General features: G+C 39.3%; 1 protein-coding gene across 1 annotated transcript in view; it reads right to left on the bottom strand.

The window, feature by feature from the left end:
• Positions 1-8,591: 8,591 nt before the first annotated feature.
• SLC9A9 (solute carrier family 9 member A9) overlaps positions 8,592-23,075 on the bottom strand; it is a 173,895-nt gene continuing 159,411 nt past the window's right edge. Inside the window, exons 15-16 of the mRNA XM_041414482.1 lie at positions 9,532-9,637; positions 8,592-9,032 (exon numbers count right to left, since the gene is read on the bottom strand). Of these exons, the coding sequence (XP_041270416.1) occupies positions 8,814-9,032; positions 9,532-9,637 (325 nt within the window). The 3' untranslated portion in view covers positions 8,592-8,813. The remainder of the gene's footprint in view (positions 9,033-9,531; positions 9,638-23,075) is intronic.

Below are 23,075 nucleotides of genomic sequence, written 5' to 3'. Positions count from 1 at the left end.
GGGGTGGTGGCTTCTTGTCAAACCAGTTTACCTGGGAGTAAAGTGTGGAAATACCAGTCCTTGCAGGAGGAGAGTGGGAAGGGTGCATTTCTTGTCTGCCTGGAATGGCTGCTGTCCATGCAGGCGAGGACAGGCTCCTGCTTCCTTGGGAGCTTGTGGAGCATCCTTTGAGGGTCCTTCACAGAAGTCTGCTTGGGGAAGTTCCAATGCCTCATCCCCAGCAGTTAGGCAACTGATACCTATAATGTCTGGAAAACTGGGGCAGAGTTTGCTGAGGTTTCATTTGTCAAGTAGGTGGAAATAGGTTAAAAAGTCAGGGATAAGGGCTGGAAGCTGTTGGCTTGAAGGAAAGTAGAGATTCATGGATTGCCTTCATTGGACTGTGATTTGAAGGCATTTTAAAAATGTTGTAGCTGTAACTTAGCTTGCTAATTATCCAGATATTTTAATTTCTAGGTAATGAAAAATCTCTAAGAACTGTGTGATGACAGGTGATGTATTAGTGAAGTTGGCCAGTTTAATTAAAAAATCTTTTAAGTCATCTTAGTTTCAAAGAGTTTGGGTCTCTACTTCATAGTATGAAGATGTATGAATGTGAATTCATGTAAACCAGAGAATTCTTTCACTGTGGCAAAAAGTGAAAGCATTAAAGCTTCAATCCTCAATTTATGCCTGAAGGAGAAACCTCAGAGACGTTATGAATTATTTTCCCTGTATGCTGTATATTCGAGTATAAACTGCTGAGCTCATCTGTGTTTGTAGCTGCTTGTGAAGCGTATTTTCTTCATGTTTTCAGGATTTAGAAGAACAGATGGTGAAAGCTCTTCTAAATAAACTGAGTCCCAACCAGGGCTCTCTACATGCATAAATCCTGGATGCTAAAACCACAAAGAATGCAGGAACTTCAGGCACTGGTTCGTGCTAACAACCTCTTCTCTAGCCTTGCACTGTTGTGTCCTGAAGTTATACGTTTTTGTATAGAAGTTTGAGAAAAAAATCACCATCAACTGAGGCTGTTCTGAGCATGAGGCCAAATCATACAGAAGGCATATGCTGGAGCAGCCAAGGGAAAATAAGCTGCAACACACTGGGCTTTCACACAAATTGTGGCTCTGCTGAGAATTCATGCAGACTGTTCCACACCACCTTGGCTGGGAGGCTGAACAAAAGATGAGGTCATCATTCCTCAGGCTTAGCCTGGTCCACCCCAGGTAGCCTTCAAAAAAGAAAAAGGAAATAAAAAAACCTCAAACCAAATGCAGGACCAATGGCCTGAAGGGGGTCAGTCCTGTTTCAGTTGCTAATTTATTCCTTACACAGAAGCTGAGTTCACCCTGTGATAAAATCAGTTTCATTGCTGGAATAGGGAGCTTATTGTGCCAATCAAAATAAGGTGTGTTTTATGCTGTATTTTTGTCTTGGAGGCTCTGCTGGGAGCAGTGTGTGTTTTGGCACTTCTATGGGCTAATTTCAGTGTGACTTTAGGGCTGTAATAGGTTTCAGTGTGAGTTCTTGAGTATTCATCACTTGCAAAATTTTATTAGCACACACTGTGTCATTACTTGTTCATTGAGGGTATTGCATGAACAGAAAGGAATATTACAAATTACTTTTATAGTTGTATGTACAGAAGGTGGAGATTTCTGTGAAATAGCCATAAGAGTTCTATTCCTTGTGAAGTTCAGCTGGAACCACCTGCCTTTGGTTAAAAACGTGCCAATAGTGCTCCTTAGCTGTATGTGGGTTTTTTTAGGTGAAAGTTAATCTTTTGCAACTGTGGTTTACAATTATCCTCCCAGAGCACCTGAACTACACTAAGAACTGGGGAGTCTGCATCCATGTACCTTTTTACTGAAATTCTCTTCCAGTGCTTGTAAGTCTCAGTTCAGGGATAGACCACTGCAGTTCTCCTGTGAACTAGGTCAGTGTGAAACCCTGTCAGATGATGGCATATAGGGGAGCTCATGCAGAGGAGGAGGATGCTTGTTCTGAGCCAAATATAGGGAATTTGAAACCTCCTAACAGATCTCCATTACTGGAGTTTAGGCCTTCAAATATCAGGGACTCGGTGGTTGTAGACAGATTCTTGCTGTAAACAAAACAGTTAAGAAATAGAACAGTGTTTTCTTATTTTTTTTGCATGGGCCTAATGGTTCATTCAGCAGAAACTGGAGTACTTGTCTCAAGTGTCCACTTCACATTAGCTTTCATCAGAAAAGGTGCTCCAGTCACTTCTCTAATCAACAGTGGCAGCAGTACTCTCTGAGTACCAGCAGGAAAACGTGCCTGGACCACGAAAGAGCAAGAGAGCAGCACCACATTCCCTGCTCTGCCAGCTGGAAACGTCTGCTTGGTTTGCTGCAGTTAAACGTGAGCTCTCCCATGGGTGAGGGAGCTGTCCCTCCTGGAGCTGCCCAGGCTGTGGGAATTTGTGTAAGGGGTGAAGGAGAGGGTTTGGATTTAGGCTGTGTTGGTGCCCTTGCCTGTGTGCCAGCCCCTCCCGAGCAGTGCATCCTGTGTGCCCAAGCTTGGGAAGGCCCATCACTGTGGGATAAAACCATGCAGACAGAGTGCTCTTAGGATGTTTCTGCCTGGCACTGGAAATCTCCTGTCAGCCTCACTGAGTGTGGTTCTGCAGCTTTTCTTAAGGGTTTTTCCTCCTCTTGGTTCCTGTAATTAAAAATGCATGAGCTCTTGCTCTTAACATCTGCAGTGATAGAGAAGTGCCTGAAGGATATTGCAATGTGCTTGGGCCTCTGATTTTGAGCACGATCACCACTGGGGGTAGAAGTTATGTAGTTCCTGCAATCCTGCATCATATTAGTTTCTTTTTGAAGAACTATTTAAAATTGTGCTGGTTGTGGATATCATGCAGAGGGAGAATAGGACTTCATAATTTTGTTAGCTCAAGGGATGGGACAAGTAAAGTTTTCATCTCTTAAAGATAAACCAGAGAAGGTGTAAGAGACAACTGGGTGAAGAAAATTAATAGCTGATGAAGGAGGGAGAGATGAAATAAGAGGACTGAAGAACTTGCATCTTCAGTCACTTTTCCACCCTTCTGCAAATACAAGGCTTGTGTTCTTTTTATTGCTTTCCAACAGTGCTGTTGGAGGATTAGCCTTTCAGCTTTGGTCCTTTCTTCTAATTTTCTTTAAATTTGGGCAGTTTTCAGCTGGTGGGTGTTCCTGCCTTTAAGTCTGTGGAATACCTAAGGTTTGCAATATGGTAGTGTCAGGGCTATCTATGGCTCAGTAAAGTTTTTTGGAGTGTTCTTTGAGATAATCCTTAGTTTCTCGCACTGCTTGATTTGGATTTTAGCTTGCAGTTGCTATGAATATCTTTCTGATCTTTTTCAATTTGAATCTCCTTGGCACTCATTCTTTCCACCCTTGCTCCCCCTTTCCTTCCTTCATCATTCATTTATTCATGTCATTTTCTCTTTTATATTTTCATTTCCAGTCAGGCATACATTCTAAAGTAACTTTACCTCTGGAATAAGAAATCTCATTATGCTTATGGGATATTATCCTATTTCAATTCACTTATATATATCTTGTCCTAGACTTGCATGATATCTAATATCATGGCATAAGATTATTTCTTTCAGTGTTCAGCTGAAACTGAACATTGGGTGCAAGGCTCCATCTAGTCTCATGTCCTTATTCAATAAAGTACCCATACTTTTTTAATGTCCATCTGCTTTTGCTGTAGCACACCAGTAGCAGACAGCTTTGTGGTAAATAATGATGTAGAACAGTAGCTGGAAAACGTTCCTGGATATTCTCTACTGCTTCCTGCACCAGAATTTCAAGCTCTGCTGGGTCCTCAGAAGGATGATGTTAATTTGATGTGCTCAGATTTGGGAGCCTCTGAGGCCTGAAACAATATTGGTTCTTCCATACCTCAGATATGATTTCTTGTAGGGTAATAATGTTGACCAGTAACACTGAATTAGTCGGGGAAAATGTACCTTCTTTTACTCTGAGTTAAAAAAAAAGGTTTATTTGTAAGCAGAATCATTCCTGTTGCAGGTCGTGCAGCAGAGCTTGTGCTGCCCTTGCTGCCTCCCCTGGTGTGAGGGAAGCCTGCCCAGAGCCAGGTAGGCTGGTGTGGGAGGAAGCCAGTGTGCTTGTTTACCATGGGAAAGCTGGAAGGATTGGAATTCCAGTCTCCTAACTGGAGACACAAAGCCTGTGGGTTTTTCCTGTGGAATTCCATGGAGGTTTGAGATGGTCTTGGCTGGTGACTTTTCTAGCACTGCTGGGCCCATGCAGAGCCAAAGGTGGAGATGGACACCTGACAAAGCTTGGGGTAACTACACAAAGTCCCTTTTTCACAGAGGAAAGACAAACCTGGGCCATAGACTGGCACCATGGCACTGACTGACATTGTTTTGGCTTTTAAGAATTAGTCTGCATTTTTAAAGACGTGCCAGGATGTTCAGTAGGCAGGTATAAGACTGGAAGTGTGACTTGCACCAGTCTGTTGAAGGGGATATTCACCTGGCTGCACCATCACTGCACTTGGCTGTCTTGCTCTTTTTATCACTTGAAGGCATGAATAAAGAGAAATAATAGTGGCAAAGTTTTCTTCTGTGCTGTTCAGAAACTTTCACTCTACTGTGTGATCATGATGCAAAAAATGTATAGGTTACCAAGAGCAAAAACCCCAAAACCAATAAACCAGTATCCAAGGAAACATGTTTTGTCTAACTCTCCTGAACAGTAATATCTACCACAAAAACTAATTGCTCAAGCCCAAGGAAGGATGAGGTTTCATGGTCTGAAAACTGATAGGTTGTGGGACCAAGGCTGTGGGATAAATTAGCATTTGCTTAGAAAATTTGGGTCAACTGGAGAATTTTCAAGTTCTGAAATGCAGTTTCTAAAATAAAATTTTGACGAGTCCTTTACAGTTCACTAAGCAGAACTCATGTCTGCTGGGATTATATTGCCAGAGATGAGCTTCCTTGTATTAAGTTATTTAAAATGCTCAGATCTGGTTTGCTTCAAGATGTCAATAAAGGCTATTTTCCACTTTGCTAGAAGGAAGTAGGGGAAAAACCATTTTGTCTTTAAAAATATAGAATAACAAAAAATTATACTGAATTGGAAGTAGTATTTTCCAATCTCTGCAGTGGCTTTCAGGATGTTGTCTTGGTTCTCTGAAGTTTATAGTTAATATTTGTATCCTAGGAATTCTCAATCTCAGTGAAAACCAAGAATTTCTAAAGCACATGTGTAATGCTCACATGCATCTAAATAAGATCTGATGATTGCTGTATTTATGTTGTACCCAAATGTACACAGCACTCAGGGTGTTACAGGGCTCACATTTCTTCATGGCTGATAGCAAAATACAGAGGAAGAAAGGAAAGAAAGCTCAGCAAGGCACTTGAATAAGTTGCTAGGTGAAAAAAGGTGTGAACTGCTCTCAGGGCTTCAAGGCAATAAGTTTCCTGGCTGAAGTCATACACAGGGTTAATCAGTTTGGAGATAGCCTTTGTGTCGTTACTATTGAAAAGTTTAAGCTTTTAACACAGCTACATAAGTGTTCACTTCCAATGGCCCCTGTTTTCAGTGAGGTTACCAAATATTGCACTTCTCTGTGGAAGTTATCATAGTAATCTGATATTTTCACTGGAGTGTCTTTTTGGACTGGATCTGCTGTGTAGCAGGATTTTGTCCATTGCTTTCAAATTTAGCAAAATGCTCTTTATAGTTCTGTATAAAATGCTAGTTATTAGTTTTGAAACCTGAAAGGTTTAGCAGTATTCCAGATTTCCACCTTGCCTCACATTTTGGCCTTCATTCTGAATATGTAGTCGCTACAGTTTTGACAATATATATTACATTTCATTTTCCAAGCAGTGTTTTATTAGATTAAGTCAGGTAAAAGGAATAGCTTCACATTTATAATGAGTGACTTGCACATTCAGTCAAACACTGTGTGATATTGAGTAATTTAAATCTCCAGTGTATAAACTGTAAATTACATTAAAGACCTCTCTTAACATTCATTACTCTGTTTAAAGAGTCATGCAGAACTACTAGTTGTCAGTAATTTTTTCTTGAATACAAATATATAATTTATTCTAATGTTATAACTCTCTTGAGCTGTGTCTCATGAAGAGTATCTTAAAATAGGAAAATGGTGAGTGTAATGGACAACTGAGATTCTTATTGTCATTTAGCAGAAGCTTCAGGTTTGCTTGAAGCTCTTATTGGCAATTTTCCTAAAAGCCAGTGATACTTTGGTTGCTGAGCATGATCCCAGATGATAAATACCCTTCCTACTGGGGCCACTGATTCAGCCTCTTTGGAAGTCTTAGCATAAAAATCTGACCTGTGAAATGTGAAGTATGACTTGTCTGTCATAAGGGATGACTTTCTCTAGCAAGTAAAGGAGCCCTTTAAGGCATGGGGGTAGAACAGTGTGAGAAGTATTTGTTGCAGACTTTTTTTTATAAACAGAGAATTTCAGACCCCAGAGCTCTGCATTTATCATTGTACAAATGTGAGAAACCTGGACATATGCACAATAAATAATCAATCAGAAAGCCCCTGTACAGTATGCTGCAGGATGCATTTCAGAGTAAAATTTAAGAGCAAAACTATTGAAGAACTTGGCATTTCCAGTTCATGTCGCAGCTTTGAAAAACAACTTTGTATCTTTGTTATGCTACAGCACTTTATTGATTTCCAGTATAATCAGAAGACTGGAATCCATGCTTCCCAAGAAATTTAGTAAGCCGGGTGACACACCCGCAGAGCTTCCAGAGCCTGAAACCAGAAATTGGCTGCTGAACTCAGGGTGGTGTTAGCACCTACCCCAAGAGCTTCTTGCTGGGTTGCCACATTTTCACCTCACTCCAGTGTCTGCCTGCTTCTTTCCTCTGTTCTCTGCTGTCTCCCAGTACTTGGTCACAAAACCTTCCCTCCTTACCCATTCTCCATCCCTTCTTGAAAGCTGCTGCACGTCTTTTCCCAGCCAATGCAGCTAAACAAAGCAAAGCACGGAGCTGGAAATTCAATAGTTCTTCTAAGTACTTGTGATGCCTGAATATTATTTGTTTTAAGCCACATGGGGATTAAGGCCCTTTGAAGATCCTTGATTAGAGTTTAGGAAAAAATGAAATACTGGTTTAAGCTTCTGATTTTTTTGTAACAGTACATGCAACTCAAACATTTGTATTCCAATTTATGGATAAAATAGTTCTAGAGTAACATATAGCCAGAAATTAATTACACTGGAAAAGAATGACTAAAACTTGATTATATTTGTATTTTAGGTTTAATTTGTGGTGAAATTGGGACCTACTCATCTTTAGGACTATTAATAGAGACAGCTTGATTTTTATTCTTCTAGATAACAAATTTCTTCTTGCCCATTATCTTTCTGTACTAAGGATGATCTTCCTTAGAAGCTCCTGATGTTTTGACTTTCTTAGTAGGAACATCATCATCATAGTTAGTTGAAACTTCTGCTGTGAGGAAAGGCACATGCTCTAACAACAGAAAACTGGTCTGTCCCTGGTTTTGCACTGCTTAGCTCTGCTGTGTGCCAAAGCTATCTGTGCTAATGCTTCATAGTATTTGACAGCCAGCTGTATGTATTGCTGAGCAGTTGGTTATCCATTTACTGTCTTTATGCAGAACAATGAACACTTTGAAGCATCTCTTGTGCTGTGTGTGGCTTTTTTTCCCTCCCTTTTGTATCTAACCATCACAGTCTTCATTTCTAGTGTGAAATGAGTGTCCAGCATAAGTAGAGAGACAGACAAATTTATCCTTGGAGCAGGCAGTCTGAAGATATAATTGTTTTGCAGAAATATTTGATTAGAAACAACTCTTCTTAAACAGTAAAAAGAGAAACATTTCAGTTCTTAAATCAAAGTATGTGTTTAGAATGATCTTTCAAATAAAGAAAAGCTTTTCCCCATTTAAGCAGTTGCCAAGCTGAAAGGACAAATGCCTTTTGGAATAACTACTGGTTTTAAACAGAGGTTGTGCCCATTCAGTGCTGCCATGAGGGGTGTTTTTTGCTGATTTTATACACTTTGATGTCTCCTACTGTCAGTGTTCAGTTTGTGGCAGCCTAGTGAAACCCTCTGTGGACCAGGCTATAAGGTGCATTTAGAAAGCAAATATTTGGCTGGATGTCAGGACAAGTCTATACTGTGAGCATGAGGCTTTGTCTATCAAGACTGAGGTGCTGCAAAGCATGTTTTAAGCATTTTTAGATCACCCACTCCTTGGACAAGGAATCTCCTGCTGCTTTTCTTATAAATGTAATAGCTACCGAGTAGTTATGTGTGGATCTTGTCAGGACCAGCTGTAGAAAAGAGCTGTCATCACGTGAGCATGAGTGTTAGGAAGTGATTTCTCTCCATTTTAACTTAGTGAAGACTCTAAGTAATATTCAAAGGCCTGTGTACATGTGAGTGGCACAGTACAGCCAGGTGCCAAGACAAAACATTACTGTAATGGATTTACAGTGGGCTGGTACTGCCCTAGGCCTTTATCCTAAAAACTGCTGCAGTCATAACACCCGCATATGGCATTACTGTAATGGATTTACAGTGGGCTGGTACTGCCCTAAAAACTGCTGCAGTCATAACACCTGCATATGCTTGTACATATACGGGTATGATAGCAAACTCCTTTCCTGGGAGGAGCAGGCATTTATTTGCTGAAATCTAAAATTTCTTCGATTTTTATGCTTAGTACTTTTTTTTTTTTGACCTCTTGTTTACATAACAGGATCTTTTGTTTCCTTGTTTTCCTCCTCTTTCTTGTGATGAACCATGTTCATGCCAATGAATTCTTCTGGGGTTGACCACTGTGTTGAAGCTGGAGTTTGTATCCTCCTAATCCTAGGTCTCCTTCCTGAATATCTTCCTTGCCTGTAGCCTGGGCGGAGGCTGTGCTGTCCTGTGCTGGCACTGGTACGTGAGCAGACGATTCATAGTTTTCGGTCAATTCATCATTATTGATGATATAAACTGTGTCCCCATCCTTCACTTGGTCCTGTATTCAAACAAAGAAAAAGATCTGTGGAAGACAGACTCATGAGGGAGATTTTTGTTAAAGCTTAAATGAACAAGAACTCTGATGCAATTTCACTTTCATTTTGTTTCGTTACTTGCTTATTTTCTCAGGTGTTCATTTACCATCTTGTTGATTAAAGTCAATAGTTGCTTACCATGTTCTGCTCTCAAGCAGTGTTGAGAAACATAACCTACCCTTCAGATGTTTTAGATAATTTCAGTGCTTAAATATTGCTGATGAGTAGCCAATACTTTCAGCATCTGGATGAATTCTTTAGAATATATCACTCACATTTGAAGCTCATAGTATTTAGCGACCATCCATGAAAATGTACCTTGTTGTCTTCTTCACAACTGAAGAAATGGTATAATTCTTAAAAGTAAAATATTTTGATAAAGAGACTGTACTGAAGTGTTCAATCTTAAGTGGCAGGTTTTGACTAACACCTTGAAGGCAATGAACCAAGCTGGGTACTTACCCCATATGCCCTGGGGCTGGTCAGAAGCCTGGCAACAGGGTCACACCATTCAGGCAATGTTGATGTGAGAGGTGGCCCAGTGTGGGTCAGGAGAGGCTTTAGATATCTGTCAGCTTTGTTAAAGGACATTGCAATAGACATACTGGTGGCAACACGCTGCTCTATTACACTAAGAAATTTAATTTTAAAGCACAAGAAAATAATATATCTAAATGGAAATATATAAAATACTGTCTCTATCCCTGCCCACCTCCCCCATTGCTGCATGCATTCACCTGTCATCAGTTTTGTTGAACATTTTTCAGTAACAGGGAAAAAACAACCTGAAAACTCCCCACAAACCAAAACCATTTGACGCTCGAAACCTGTCTTGAAAGGGTATGAGAATGGCTGAAGGGAATGTCTTGGCATACATAATGCAACAGGAGATGAAACACAGGAAGTGTATTTGATTGTCTCCTGATCAAATTGCATAAGAAATCACACTTGGAGCAAGACCCAGAAGAGTAAACAGACAATTTAAGATACCATTCTATCAGCTAATTTATATAAGAACAGTAGCAAATGTTTTCTTAAACACATGTCTTTAGCCTTTTGTAAAATCAATATATGTCTTCAACATACAGCATATTTCATCAAATACTAAATTCCTTTATCACTGGGAGTGTAAGTAAGTTGTTCTCTGTAATACTTTATCTACAACATTCAATGCATTTCTTTTCCACATCATACATCAACTCTTCTCTACATAAAATTATGCAAGTTAGGAACAGGCTTTATGCTATTGTCTCATACCTGCCTTTCTAATCTTTTTATCCAGAAGTGCTTTATTGAGATAAAAGAAAAACCTGCTCATCTTGAGCAATTACATCATCTGCGTGTCTGTCAATAGCAGCTCTCCCGTGAATCCTTCAAGTTGCCTTATCTTCTCTGCCACTTTTACTCACAAAGTAATTTTCAGTGTTCTTTGGGAAGCAGGTCTGTCAGCTATTTTTGCTGCTAGGGGAAATTTACTTTATTGATTTGTCGTTCCGCTTTCTCTCCCCTGCTTCTTCTCTTGCTTCCTTGCTTGTGCCATCTTCCCCAATCTTTCTCCCTGCCTCCTTAAACAGGAAAGGAACAAATGTAACCGTAGTGATTCAGGTTCTGCAGCAATATTGTAGAAATACTAAGGAAGGAACACTGAGCCTTGGACCTACCCACACCAGTGCCTCCTTTTCTTTCATTGTTGACTGTTTATGGTCTCACTGCTTTACACACAAAACATGAATTCTTTATCCTGAAGAGATGTAAATTATGCTTCTGATCTCAGTTAAAAATTGAAAGGCTAAATAATTTGCTGTGTCCTATATGCTGCAGACATGGAAATTGTTCTATAGTGGTGTTTTTATGTGCACATTTTATATTTATTTTTAAAAGTTAAACTGCTTTCTATTTATTTTTAGAAGTTAGGTCAGAAGATTGGGTGATTTTTTCACCCAAGGTCATATACCGAGTTTGTGTGAAAAATTGAGTCTACTTCAGAAAAGATGGTGAGATCATAATATAAATTCTTATCAGAACCATGATCAAGGTGAGAATCTCATGAGATCTAACTGTGTAGGGAAATTTTAGATTTGTCTCACTTCTTTTAGGGTAAAATCAAGCCAAACAATCTTTTCTGATCCATTCTCTATTTTATCTGAACTGCCAGGCTGTTAAGAGCTATTATTAAAAAGCAAAGTATGAAAGCCATTAATTAGAGTTGCTCTGTTTTCAGCACTTCAGAAAAGCCTAATTAAAAGGCCAAAAATGGAAATACAAGCCTCATTCTAGGTTTTTAATCTTTGGAAATATTTGCTTTGTTATTACAAACAACTTGAATTGTTTGAACTGAGTTGTCAGACTGAGAGTAAAAAGTACAGGCTTGTAAGGGAAGTAGCACTTGATTGTGCTGAGTTCTGTCTGTCTGTTCTTTTATTCTTTTCCAGAATAAGTAATTGAAGATGAGTATTACTCTACCTTTCTTAATCCACTGATGTCTGAGCTAGGCCTTACTTGTAAGCAGCCTTATAATTTCCTAATGAGCATTTATCCCACTCTGTAAAAGAGTCCTGTTTTTGCCCATGTTAGCACAGAGCCTTCACCACACCAAGCAGGAGGGGGCTGTGTGGTAAGCAGACAATCTACCCAGCCACCACAGAAATCTTCAGCCCCTTGAGCCACTGCTACTTTTAGCATAAACTTTTGTCTGGTGTGTTTGACTGGCTGGCATTTCTGTATGTGGGTATGCTGAAGTTGAGTGATTACTCCATTTTGCAACAGGTTCTCTAAATCCCCTTCATTTTGCATTTGCTCTGACACATTCATTGTGTGCTGTCCGTGCTTTGCTCTGAAGCCTCTTGAGATGCAGTTTAAAGTGAATGCAATTTTCTTCTGCTTGTTGTGTTGATTCTGTAATAAATTATTTATCTTTGTTCCTTTTTTAACTAGTTATTATTCAGCCCGCTCAAGGAACTTAAATTGCACTGGCCTATTTTTCATTGTTTTAATAACCTATGCCATAAATGTTTCCTCTTTATAGTTGACACAGTTGCTTTATAGTATTACAGACATAATCACATCGTTTAGGGCAGCATAAAAGAGGAAGAAAAATCCGTGTGCAGTGCTGGCATTTCAAAAGCTTATCAGATGTGGATCCTACAGCATTTTAAGGCTGGCAAGAAGCCTTATCACACTCCAGCTGCTCTGGTTGCATCTCCAGGGAGATGTAATTTAAATAGTGTAATAGAAAAAGGTAGATGTTGCACTAAGGCTGCTTTAAAAATTTGGAAAATCAAAGTGCAAACCTCTTGGCATAACTGGGAAATTACAGTCAGACCAAATTTGTGCCTGCCCCATTCAGGGATGGGGAGAAGACAGCAGGGCAGAGCTGCTTTGCACTCTGACCCTCCCTGGGCACACAGCCCACCTGCATGGCTGTGCCACACAGCTGCCTGTCTTACACAATGTTATTAATATTGGAGCTGGTGACTTCTGAGTTGTGAAACTGGATTACGGATGCCAGAATAGGCACGTGCAGAAGATTTTAATCCACATGTAATGCAGGAATGTTACCATACCCTGCTTTTATAATCAAATACCCATTTTCCCATTGATCTCCCAGCTTCTACTCTCACTTCACATACCCAGAAATGTTTACCCTCGTTTGTTTCATTGCTGTTTGAAACTGCCCAGGCAGTTTCAGAATTTCCAGGCACAGTTCTTCTCCCTTTCTGTCTCACTGACACCAGGCTCAATATCTAAATCTGTTTCCTCGGTCCTGGTTCAGTTTCTATTTATTCTGAGTTTGACTGATCTGATGTCCTCTTTGCTCTAAGTGCAATGTATTTAAAAATAATCTCATGAAGATTTATCAGGAATCAAACCATGGAACCGTGAACTGAGTTTGTTTTTTTTTTTTTAAACATTGTCTGAAACAAATATCTATTATTGAAATCTTCCTCCTGTGTAGCTCCTGCTTCACAAAGATGTGTCCTTTTCAGAGGATGTTTTCTTATACCAGACTGCTATAAGTGCACAATTGTTGCATATGTTATTTGATATTCTGCTGCTAGGTGCTATATTTCTGCTGCAGGCATGAATCTCTAGAAGTTAATGTCACCACTCCCCAAATTCATCCTTTGTGCAATGTTTTTAAGATTTATTTGAGCTTTGCAGCTTTTTGTTTTAGTGTCCTTTTTGTGAATATTTTGGAGTCTCAACTTGTAGATTACTTACAAGTTTTTAATATTAGTTTTTGTTGTGTTTATGAAGAAATATAATCAAGAAAGGCGTGAAAGTAAAGATGTAATTTCTAGTTTTTCAATCTGTTTTTTGTAATAAGGAGACCTCACATTTTGCTCTTTGTTAGAGTTTAGTTTGTGTGTGTTTTTTATTTTTTAAAGGATGATTTGGTATAAATTATGTGTTAGCCTAAAGGCAAACGTTTCCATTTTGATAGTGTTTAACTGGGAGCAGGCAAACCATGAAACTTTTCTCTGGCTGAGCTGTGCACGTGGCTGACTCCTGCTCACAGCTGACTGAGATTGTTGGGGTGCTGTAGAGCACAGCTGGTGTGCATGACTGAGCTGGGAGGGCACGGAGGCATCCCAGCTCTGCAGTGCATGTACAGCAGATTAAAACACCCCAGAGGAGGAGAGGGGTTTTGGAGGGAGCTGTTCTTCTGGCCCTTGCAGAAGGGGATGCACTCCATGCTCTTGTGTACCATGGAATTTATAGAGGATGGGGAGTTATCACTGTAGACTGGTTGAAAAATTGGGTAATGGTTATGTTAGATGTAATTGGTAGAATAACAGATGTGTGTTTGAGAAACGCATGAGATCTATGGTGATTTAACCATAGATAAATTAATCTGCACTGTGGAAAAAGCTGAGGAGGAATCACTAAATCCAGCAAAATTATATTTTAATTTTAACTTATAGCTGTTACTAGCAAATTATGTTCTAGTTCTTTGTGACCTTTTAAAATCTTTTCAATGAGTGGTTTAAAAAAAATTAAAGGTCTGCCACTGTTATAACTTAAAATACTAAACAATTAAGGATAAAATAAATAATACTGTATCTCTGCAAATCAAATCATTAGGTCTCTTTTATTTAAAGATTTGTTCTTTCTGTCATTGTCTTTCTCATGTCTGAAAGAAGGGAGAGTAATGAAAATTAGTATTAATAAGATCTGGTTCAATGTGTGTTTATGGGAAAGTCTGATTTAAATTCCAGATTCAGATGTAATGTCAGACCCTAAGAATTAACTCTGGCTTTTTTGCAGAATAGGTCTAAAAATTTGCTGCTTTCAGCTTTGAAACTGGAAGCACTGCAGAGATGTGGGCAAAACAGAGGAAGTTAGTGGAACTGATCTTAGTCACATCTTTTTATATATAAGTAGCTGCAGACTGAGAAGTAGCTTGTTCTCTTATGTGTGCTGAGTAAAATGTCTGGGGTATTTGCAGACCACAGTCTTAGTTGATATCTCCCTGAGGCAGAGCAGAAAACCAAGACATCTTACTCAAGTTATTTGAAGTCTATTATATCCTGAATATAACGCCTCCTCGTAAGCAAAAAATCGGAGCCCTAAATGGAAACCTGCTTATATAACTGATGAGTGGTAATGCAGCTACTCTTGAAAATGGGAGGATAGAGCGTGCAAGGGATGGAAGTATACTCATATAAGATTAAAAAAGAATATATGAAGAGACAAATTAACATTAGAGAGAAATTTGGAAAATGCAGGCTATGCGAGGCAGATAAAGAATAGAAAGAAAACTTTCCCTGCCATCAGTTGTATAGTAAGAGGAAATTGACTCTTCATCTGACAAAAAACCAGCAACTGCCCCTCAAAATCGCCTCCCAACTAGCCCCAAACAAAACAAGCACCACCGCCTCCACCACCAAAATCAAAACCCCAAAATCAAAACCCCAAACAAATGAACAATACCAAAAAAACTTACAACCAACTAAACAGCACCATCAGAGATGCATGAGAGTCAGCTGCAGGCAGTGAATAGGTAAGACTGCTGCACTAATCACACTGGTGTTCAGGACATGCAGAGGACTTTTCTGAAAAATGTGTGTGATGTTGAGTTGGCATCATTGGTATCCCCTGTTTACAGACACCTTTCAGCAGGATATCAGGCAGACATGTAACCTGCCAGTATTAGTTTTTCATCAGCAAAGAGAAATGGCCAAATCCAATACTGTTAACTTCAGCACTGAAGGAGTCAGTCATAATTGGAGTGAATTGAGATTAGGATGAGTTTATTTCCCTTTCTTGACTGTAAAACCATCTAAACAATTCAATTAGATGTAGATGCCTAATAATTAAGTATGTAAAACTTGGTGAAATGAATCTCTCTTCAGAACATGAGAATATAGAATTCCTAAGGCAAAATATAAGAAATCAAACAAAATGTCCTCCATACCAAGGAAACTAGGAGTGTATAAAAGGCATCCATTTTCATAATTAGAAAACACTACATTAAATACATCTAGAGGAAAAACATTAAAAGTATATAAATTTATGTGTAATAAGTATGGCAGCAAACTCAGCAAAAACTTCAAAAACATTTAGCTAGTGAGAACCTGAGTGAGCATGGGATTCATAAAAAGAAATTTGACCTTGGAAAACTAAAAAGGATTTCCTGGCATGTTTTAAGGCATAGAAATTTCTCAGGACATTCCAAAACTGCTCTCCTTGTAGCTTGGCAATAGGGTTTATTTTCCTGCAGAAGAGCAACTTCTGCTTATGGTACATTTAACATGATTACAGAATTGGAGATACCATTGGCATGAGTAAGATAAATTATTGCATTAGAAAGGATGACCTCTGTTGTAACCTGGCTGTGCACAGGCCCTTAAAGCCCTAGAAAGTCTCTGGTGCCAGCTGCCTCAGGTGAGATCACTTTGAGGCTCTTCACTTGAAGTGCAGCTTTTGTATAAACCAATTGAACCCTGGTGCTGGCAGAGGGAGCTGATTTAGAAGCAGAGACAAGTTAGCAGGGGTTTCTGCACTCGGTGTGTGGAAGATTGTTTCATGAGATTGTCCTTGGCATCACCATCTGGCAGAGAAGTATTCCAGAAAGCAGATGTGTGAAGAATGTGGACTGGCAGCAGTTACACCCCTTGCTAATGACAGTTTAATACCAGTGGCACCACAAATCTAATCATTTGCAGGATGCAGGGAGAATAAACCTTAAAAATTAAATGCAGTGAAGTATAAGTACAAATTGTTTTTGATCAGGTAAATTGCTTCAATATCACAGAGGAGAACAGAGAAAGTCTGATTCAAATAAAGTGAAAGCTTTCAGAAACCTTCCATCAATAAATTATGTCAGGTAAAATGAATCTGCATCAAGACAGCTCCTGAGGATAGCAGCGGTTGTAATGTCTCTACCCTGTAAAAGGAGAACCCTGGGACCAGGAGGATGGTGGAAATAGAGGGTAACAAGAGAATAACATGAGCAAGAGTTTCCAAACCCATGGGCAGCATTCTGCTCAAACCAAAATACTGCAGTGAAAGCAAGGCAAGGAAATGGCTGCTAGAACTTTGTGAGTAACAACTGGAGTAATAGTCTTGCTATGAGCCTCTGGTGATGGAGAGCTAAAGCCAATGCACCAAAATGATGGTCCAACAGAAAAATAATTATTTGGCATTTTTTCCGGAAGTCAAATGAGATATTTAATCAAATACATGAGATATAGCAGCACAATAATAGTTAAAATAGTTCACAGTTCTGTGGAGAGGGTTTTTGAGAAATCTCCTGCTTCTGTACTGCCACGAGTCAAAGAATGCTCTCAGAGTTTTAAAGGTACAACTTGAAAGGAAAATACAATCCCTTATGAGAAAAATCCTGTAAAGAACTTTTCTTGCAGAATTTAGTAGAAGGACAAGAAACAAACATAGAAGAAGGCTTGGAGGAACAATGTCTTTTTTATGCTGATGCTTGCTAGTTTTTGTAAAGACTGTAAAAAAAATAAAAACAAAAGTGATTGTTTGCGATATATTTTAGAAAAGAAAATCTGTATAAATATAATAGAATCTCTCTTTCTTTGAATGGTACAAAGAATAAAACACAAGATTGGTGTCATGTCAGAAGGGAACAGTAGCTCCAAGGAAAATGAAAATTCTAAAATTCTGGAAAAGCTTTTTGATGGCTGTTTGGTACAGTAGTGAGGATAGACTGGAGTGCTACTCTCTTGGCCCAGTATGAGTGTTCAAACAGAACCTGTAATCAGGGCTGTGTGTGTCCCTATGGAATGTAAAAGCAGGATCCCAACATGAGCTGTGCTGGGTGAAGCCCTTGAGCAAGCTGACAGCACCTGCATAACATACAGTGCAGTTATGGAAATATAGCATTGCTTTTTGTGTGATTGTGGGAAACCATGCTCATTCCAGATGTGGAAGTAGATTCAAAAGCTGTGTGGCAAGATCAGGACATGGTATGGCATTTTGCAGAAGTGTATTTCACTCAGTAGGATGCTGTACCTCTGGCCAGATTGGTAATGAGTAAGAAGTGCTGGGACTGGCTTAAAATAAGCAGTCCTTACATCTCCCTGTGCTGAGCTGCTTTGAGCAGAACAACCTTTGTGAAGTCCTGCTAATACAAAGTCTGTTTAGTTTCATACATCCTCTGAAAATCTCTACTCCTGTGAGAAGATTGGTCCAAGGACTGCACTCAGATTCTCCAGCAGCTTTTTCCCATGTGTAACCCATGTTATAGGCACAATTAGCCAGCTGGACGAAGTTGGAACCCTCTAATAGGTTTGTGAAGAAAGCACATTAAGAAGGGGAGGGCTCAGTGTTGATGTGAAGACACATTGCTCAGGATATTTTAATACAGAGAAAGACCTGCTAGAAAGCCCTCACAAAATAATGTTCCCTAAGAGGTATGCAAATTCTAGTGCAAAGAACATATGAGGATAATTAATTATGGCACATATCTAAGAATAAAATAGGTTAGTGAACATGGAAAGAAATTCGAGATATTTATTCTAATATTAGTTTAAAGTTCTGAATAGATAAACCAGAATACTTTGTTTATGAACAGTGCCAGATTAAAATAACAGAACAGAGGATACATATTAAGAGATCAAACTGCCTTTTGATCAGCAAGCAGCTTATCAAATATAAATCAGAAATAGGAAAAGCAATGCCAGATCTCCAGCCAGGATGGGTCCTGTCCCTGCACCAGTCTGGAGCAGGACGATTGTCTTGAGAGGGCCTGAGGCTTTCCTGTGAGCCTGTGAATGCTGGCACACTGAGTGGGGACAGGGAGGTGGGCAAAGCTGGAGAAACATGGGGCAGGGCGTGAGTGGGAACAAGACAGATTTTTGCAAGTGTGACAAGTGACTTGTGTGGTTGGCATCAGTCCCTTGTGTTGATTGCCAGTACACTGCACGCACACACACACACACACTGGTGCTGCCCCTGGCACAAATACAGACTGTGAGAGAGGCAGGGAAAAGTACAGTACAGCACGAATGAGCATGAGGTTTTCTCATTCTGTGCTTTATTTCAGAGGGAGAGGTCACTTGTTAGGGTTTCAGTCATGAGCTGCCCATAATACAAAAGCCAGCAATATTGTGCATGAGCAGGTGTAGCTGTTCTATGAACATGATTTGGTTAAGAAACACATTTATTGACATCACTGTTTTTCTTTCCCATCTTTGACAAGTCCTGTGCTAACTCCTAATCCAGAGTGGATATCAAAACTGTTTGCCACTCAGATTTCACTCTAGTCACTTTTTTTTGGTTCTAGATTCTTTCACAGTAGTTCTTGGTCCACTCTCAGGTAAGCTGATCAGTGAGGGATTTGAACTAAATTTCTGTAATACATTAAATTATAATTTATAATAGAAATATCTTTGATTTCTCAGTAGGAAATAATTCTGGGTTTAGATGCCAAACAGTTCAATGAAAGTCAAAATTTTTCCAATGGTTTTTTCATTCAATTGAAAAAAATTTGACCATCACATTTAATACAGCTTTGTCTGACTTAGGATAGTAGTCAAGGACAGAGATTTGTAAATATTTTGGATTGATGATGGCTATGTATGTCTGACCTCAGTACTAAGCAAAGTCTTTGAACCACTTTTGAAGGGAAAGGGTAGTTCAAGGACGTGGAGTTACATGGAAAATTGGATAAAATGCAATGTGTTTTTAACAAAAGCCAATTGTGTCAGATTAGACCAGTATCTGTCTTCGATAAGAACTGTTTGGCTGGACAAGGTTGAAGTAGCAAATGAAATCTATATATGCAGTTTTAAGTAAGGCACATAAGGTATGCTGCCGCATGGGACATTATTATTTGAGAGAGACAAAAGGGAATAGTATGCATTTGAAGACAGATAAGAAATTAATTTCCTGTTTAGCTTGCTTGGGTCATCTTAGAAAGGGCATTTAGAAAGGGAAGAGAGAGCATAAGAGGTGTGCCTCAGGCCCAAGTCTTGGCAACAGAGAGCTTTGAATCTTGTGGTGTTGCATGGCTGTCCTTTGCTGTGTTTGTGAATATCAGTTCCTATAAAATGTTATGCCTTCTCTGTATCATTCCCTCCTTGATTTTCTTACTTCTAGTTGTTTTTCTCAGTATTACACTGATTGTCACTTACAGTAAAGCACTCTGACATATGAGAAGTGCCTGAGATGTGCATGTTTCCTCTCCTGTCACTCTGGGGCACTGAGGCATTGTCCTGTGAACCTTCTCAGGTGAGCAAACTGAAAGGAGCCTGTGACACATGAAGTGGAAGGAATTTAAGATGCAGAAAGGTTTAATAGCAGAGCACTCTTTTGACCTCACAGTTTTGACAAAGAAACTCTTAAAACATCATATTGAGAGGCAAGCAGAAGACTTTTTAACCTGAAAGAAAAGATGACAGCAGATTATCTTTTGTGGCTGCAGTAACATTGTCTGAATGGTTAAATCAGGCTTCTGTGCTTGTATAAAGATGAGATGGAGCTTAGAACAGACCTATCATCGTTGTGAGATTCTGTGTGTCAGGCTCTTTTATTTGCCTGCATCTCAGTTCTGTCACTGAGGAACCTGAGAGAACTCATTCAATCTTTGGCCATAACCTGCTGAGCTACATCCACTTCATGTTCTGTTCCTCGCTTCAGCAATGTACAGAAAATACTCTGCAGTTTCCTTGAGGAATTGAGACTGGCAGGTCCCAGCTCCCAGGCAGAATCTGTGCCTCTGCTGTATCAAGTCATTCTGGTTTACTCAATATTGCATGGTCTGTACCTGCAGGGTTTGACTTTCAGTTAAGGCATGGTTGATCCCTCTGTGTGCGTGTGTGATAACATTATGGGGCAGCCTAGCAAAGGGCAGAAAATTCAAATACACAGTACCAATACTAATATTAGTTTGATTTGCTTATTGGCAGTGTAATGCTTTATATGAGTTCAAATAGCTAAAAGCTATTTGAACTCATATAAACATTTCCATTTTGAATGTTTTTTTGGTAACTAACAGATGTTTTGGAATACACTTGTGATTCACTTTCTTCCCTCCTCCAGTTCTAAACCTGTCCTAATGATCTTTGTCTTTTAGATGCCAAGATAAACTATTGTACATGTGCATTTGTGTTTATACCATTAAAAGTAGTGTGAACTTGGAGGAATTGGGAGGTGATGAAAGGGACAAGGAACAGCATAATTGGATAAATTTTGCAACTGGAAGATTCTGACCCTCTGTCAAGCAAGCTAGATGAAGGGGTTAGGAGAGGAAGCTTATCAGCTTGTTATATTGTACTCACTCCTGATGTTTGGATGGAGAGCCGAGCAAAGCCCTCAATGGGCAGGTGGATAGAAAAACTAGTAGCATGTGCACTGATCACTCAAACCTGAGCAAAACAGTTTTGAAGGAAAATATACGCTTTTGTGGAAAAACTGGTTTGTACCATAGTGTGCACTGCATGCCAAATGAAAATAGTACAGATGTTTCCTAATTTTTGGAGCGGAAACACTGCAGCTTTAGAAAAAAAGCAAAGTCTTTAGGTGTGCTGCTGTTATTAAGAGTGAGATCCTGCTAAGGAGTTGTTGACATGCCCTAGATTTGAGACTTGGTGATGATTTGTGATTCTTAATCCCAGGGAGTTCATGTACACAGGATGTCCTCCCTTTTTGTTTCTTCTTCCTTTTCAGTCTTTCTTGTCTTTTTCCCTTGGTTTTCTGCTTGACATAGTTTTCACAGATAACTCCCACCCCATCATTCCTCTGTTACTCAGGATTAAGAATTGTCCTTCTACCTCTGTTTGTCACCATTTTAGCACATGTTATCTACCTATTACATTTTCCAGACAGCATGTTCTTTGTGTTGTTCCTCTCACTTCCACTGAGTTTTCTTAGACAAATACTTCAGAAAAGCTTTAACTAGTTTAAGTTCCTTAAAGTATTATAATATTATATAAAAATATACCATGTGATAGAGAGAGGTATAGAAAGAAATTATCTGTACCTCTGTATTATATCTTGCAGGTTGCTGTCCTGTAGGGTGTGGGGAAACTTTGGTTTCTGTGCAGTGTTGAGCACAGCAGAGCCTATAGTTTATTACTGATTGTTCTGAGAACAGAGAGTATAGAAGTAATAACAAAATAAGCTGATAATTTTTCATTAATATTGTGCTGGAGTTTTCTATCGCGGTGTTTATACACACATTCACTGTCACACCTCACCCCAAACGTTAAGTACAAAAAGAGATTTACAATTAAAATGATGCCTACTCACCATTAAAGATCAAAATTAAAACTAGAAAAAGTAAAAACCCAAACCCTAAGAAATAATTAACAATTTGGGGTTTTTTGTTTATTTGTTTTCATTCTGTTTTCTTTCAGTACCCTTTTACCCAGTGCAGGAGTGATTTCCTCAAAATGAGTTTCTCTTTGACTTTTGGGCATTGATGTGCCAATTTTTTTTCTGCAGCTGAATATTATCTGATCCTGAAGCTGGCTACGGTTGAATTAATGTTGCTGTCAATCACAGCTGCTTATCTGAGTGTAATTGGGGCTGAAATTGAAAATTCCTTAATAGTGTGGTGTCAGAGCTTAGGTGTTTTCTCACCATGGTGTTGTTCCCTCCCTCCTTGCCCTCTGCATGCCCTGTTCTGTGACAGCTGCAGTGGGTACAGCCTCTGCTAAGCCTTGGGTCAAACCTGTGCATTTCACCTGTGAGGGATGCAGTGGCAGGAAGGAGGTGTTAGCTGAGAGCAGGGGCCAGACAAGTTCTTCAGCTTTCCTTTTGCACTGCAGCAATGCTGTTGGTGCAGCAGCTGCTGGAGGGTGAAGCTGCCCTATCACACAAGAAGGAAGATTCTGACCAAGTCTACCTTGCCTCTTTTTCTAGGTTTTGCAGGATACTGCTTCCTTCCCCTCTACTGCACAGCTCCCAGGAGATGTTAGAATAACAATATCCAGATATCTGTCCTCAAGCTAACAACTCATATTAGTAATTAATAATTTGCTAGCAAAGGTTGTGTTTACAAGGACACTATCACTTTACATTGTGAGAAAAATTTGATGACAATTGTGCTGGGGAAAAAAACAAAAGAAAGCATTAAAGGGTGTTTATAAAGTTGGAGTGTGAAATAAAGTTTTAGAAAAGAAACTAAATCAACATGCAATTTTGAAGTATCGAGGAAAAACTCAACACTCTAAACCCACAATTTTCCTTATAATCTTCATGATGGAGCTGTGCAGAGGCATGATTAATTTTAATAGTTTTAAGAATTAAACAGTGTTTATACATAGCATAATATTGTCTAATTTCTACCCAGCTAAAGCATTGATTTCTACTCCTTCAGAAAACTCATAAAACAAAAAAGATCCTTTTTGCAGCTTGTTTCATGCACCTTCTGTTTTATATTTGATATAACTAGGTTGTGTCACATACTCTATGGAAAATTTCGTTTAAATTGGAGAAGCACAGCATAAACCAAAGCAGTGATATGACTTCTAGCACAGCCCAATTTTGGTGTTTAGGAAGACTTGGGAATCTATCAAATGCATGAGATTCAA

This window comes from Onychostruthus taczanowskii, unplaced genomic scaffold (assembly GCF_017590055.1).
Source record: "Onychostruthus taczanowskii isolate IOZ18803 unplaced genomic scaffold, ASM1759005v1 scaffold45, whole genome shotgun sequence".
NCBI lineage: Eukaryota > Metazoa > Chordata > Aves > Passeriformes > Passeridae > Onychostruthus > Onychostruthus taczanowskii.
This window is presented reverse-complemented; position numbering and strand designations above follow the sequence as displayed.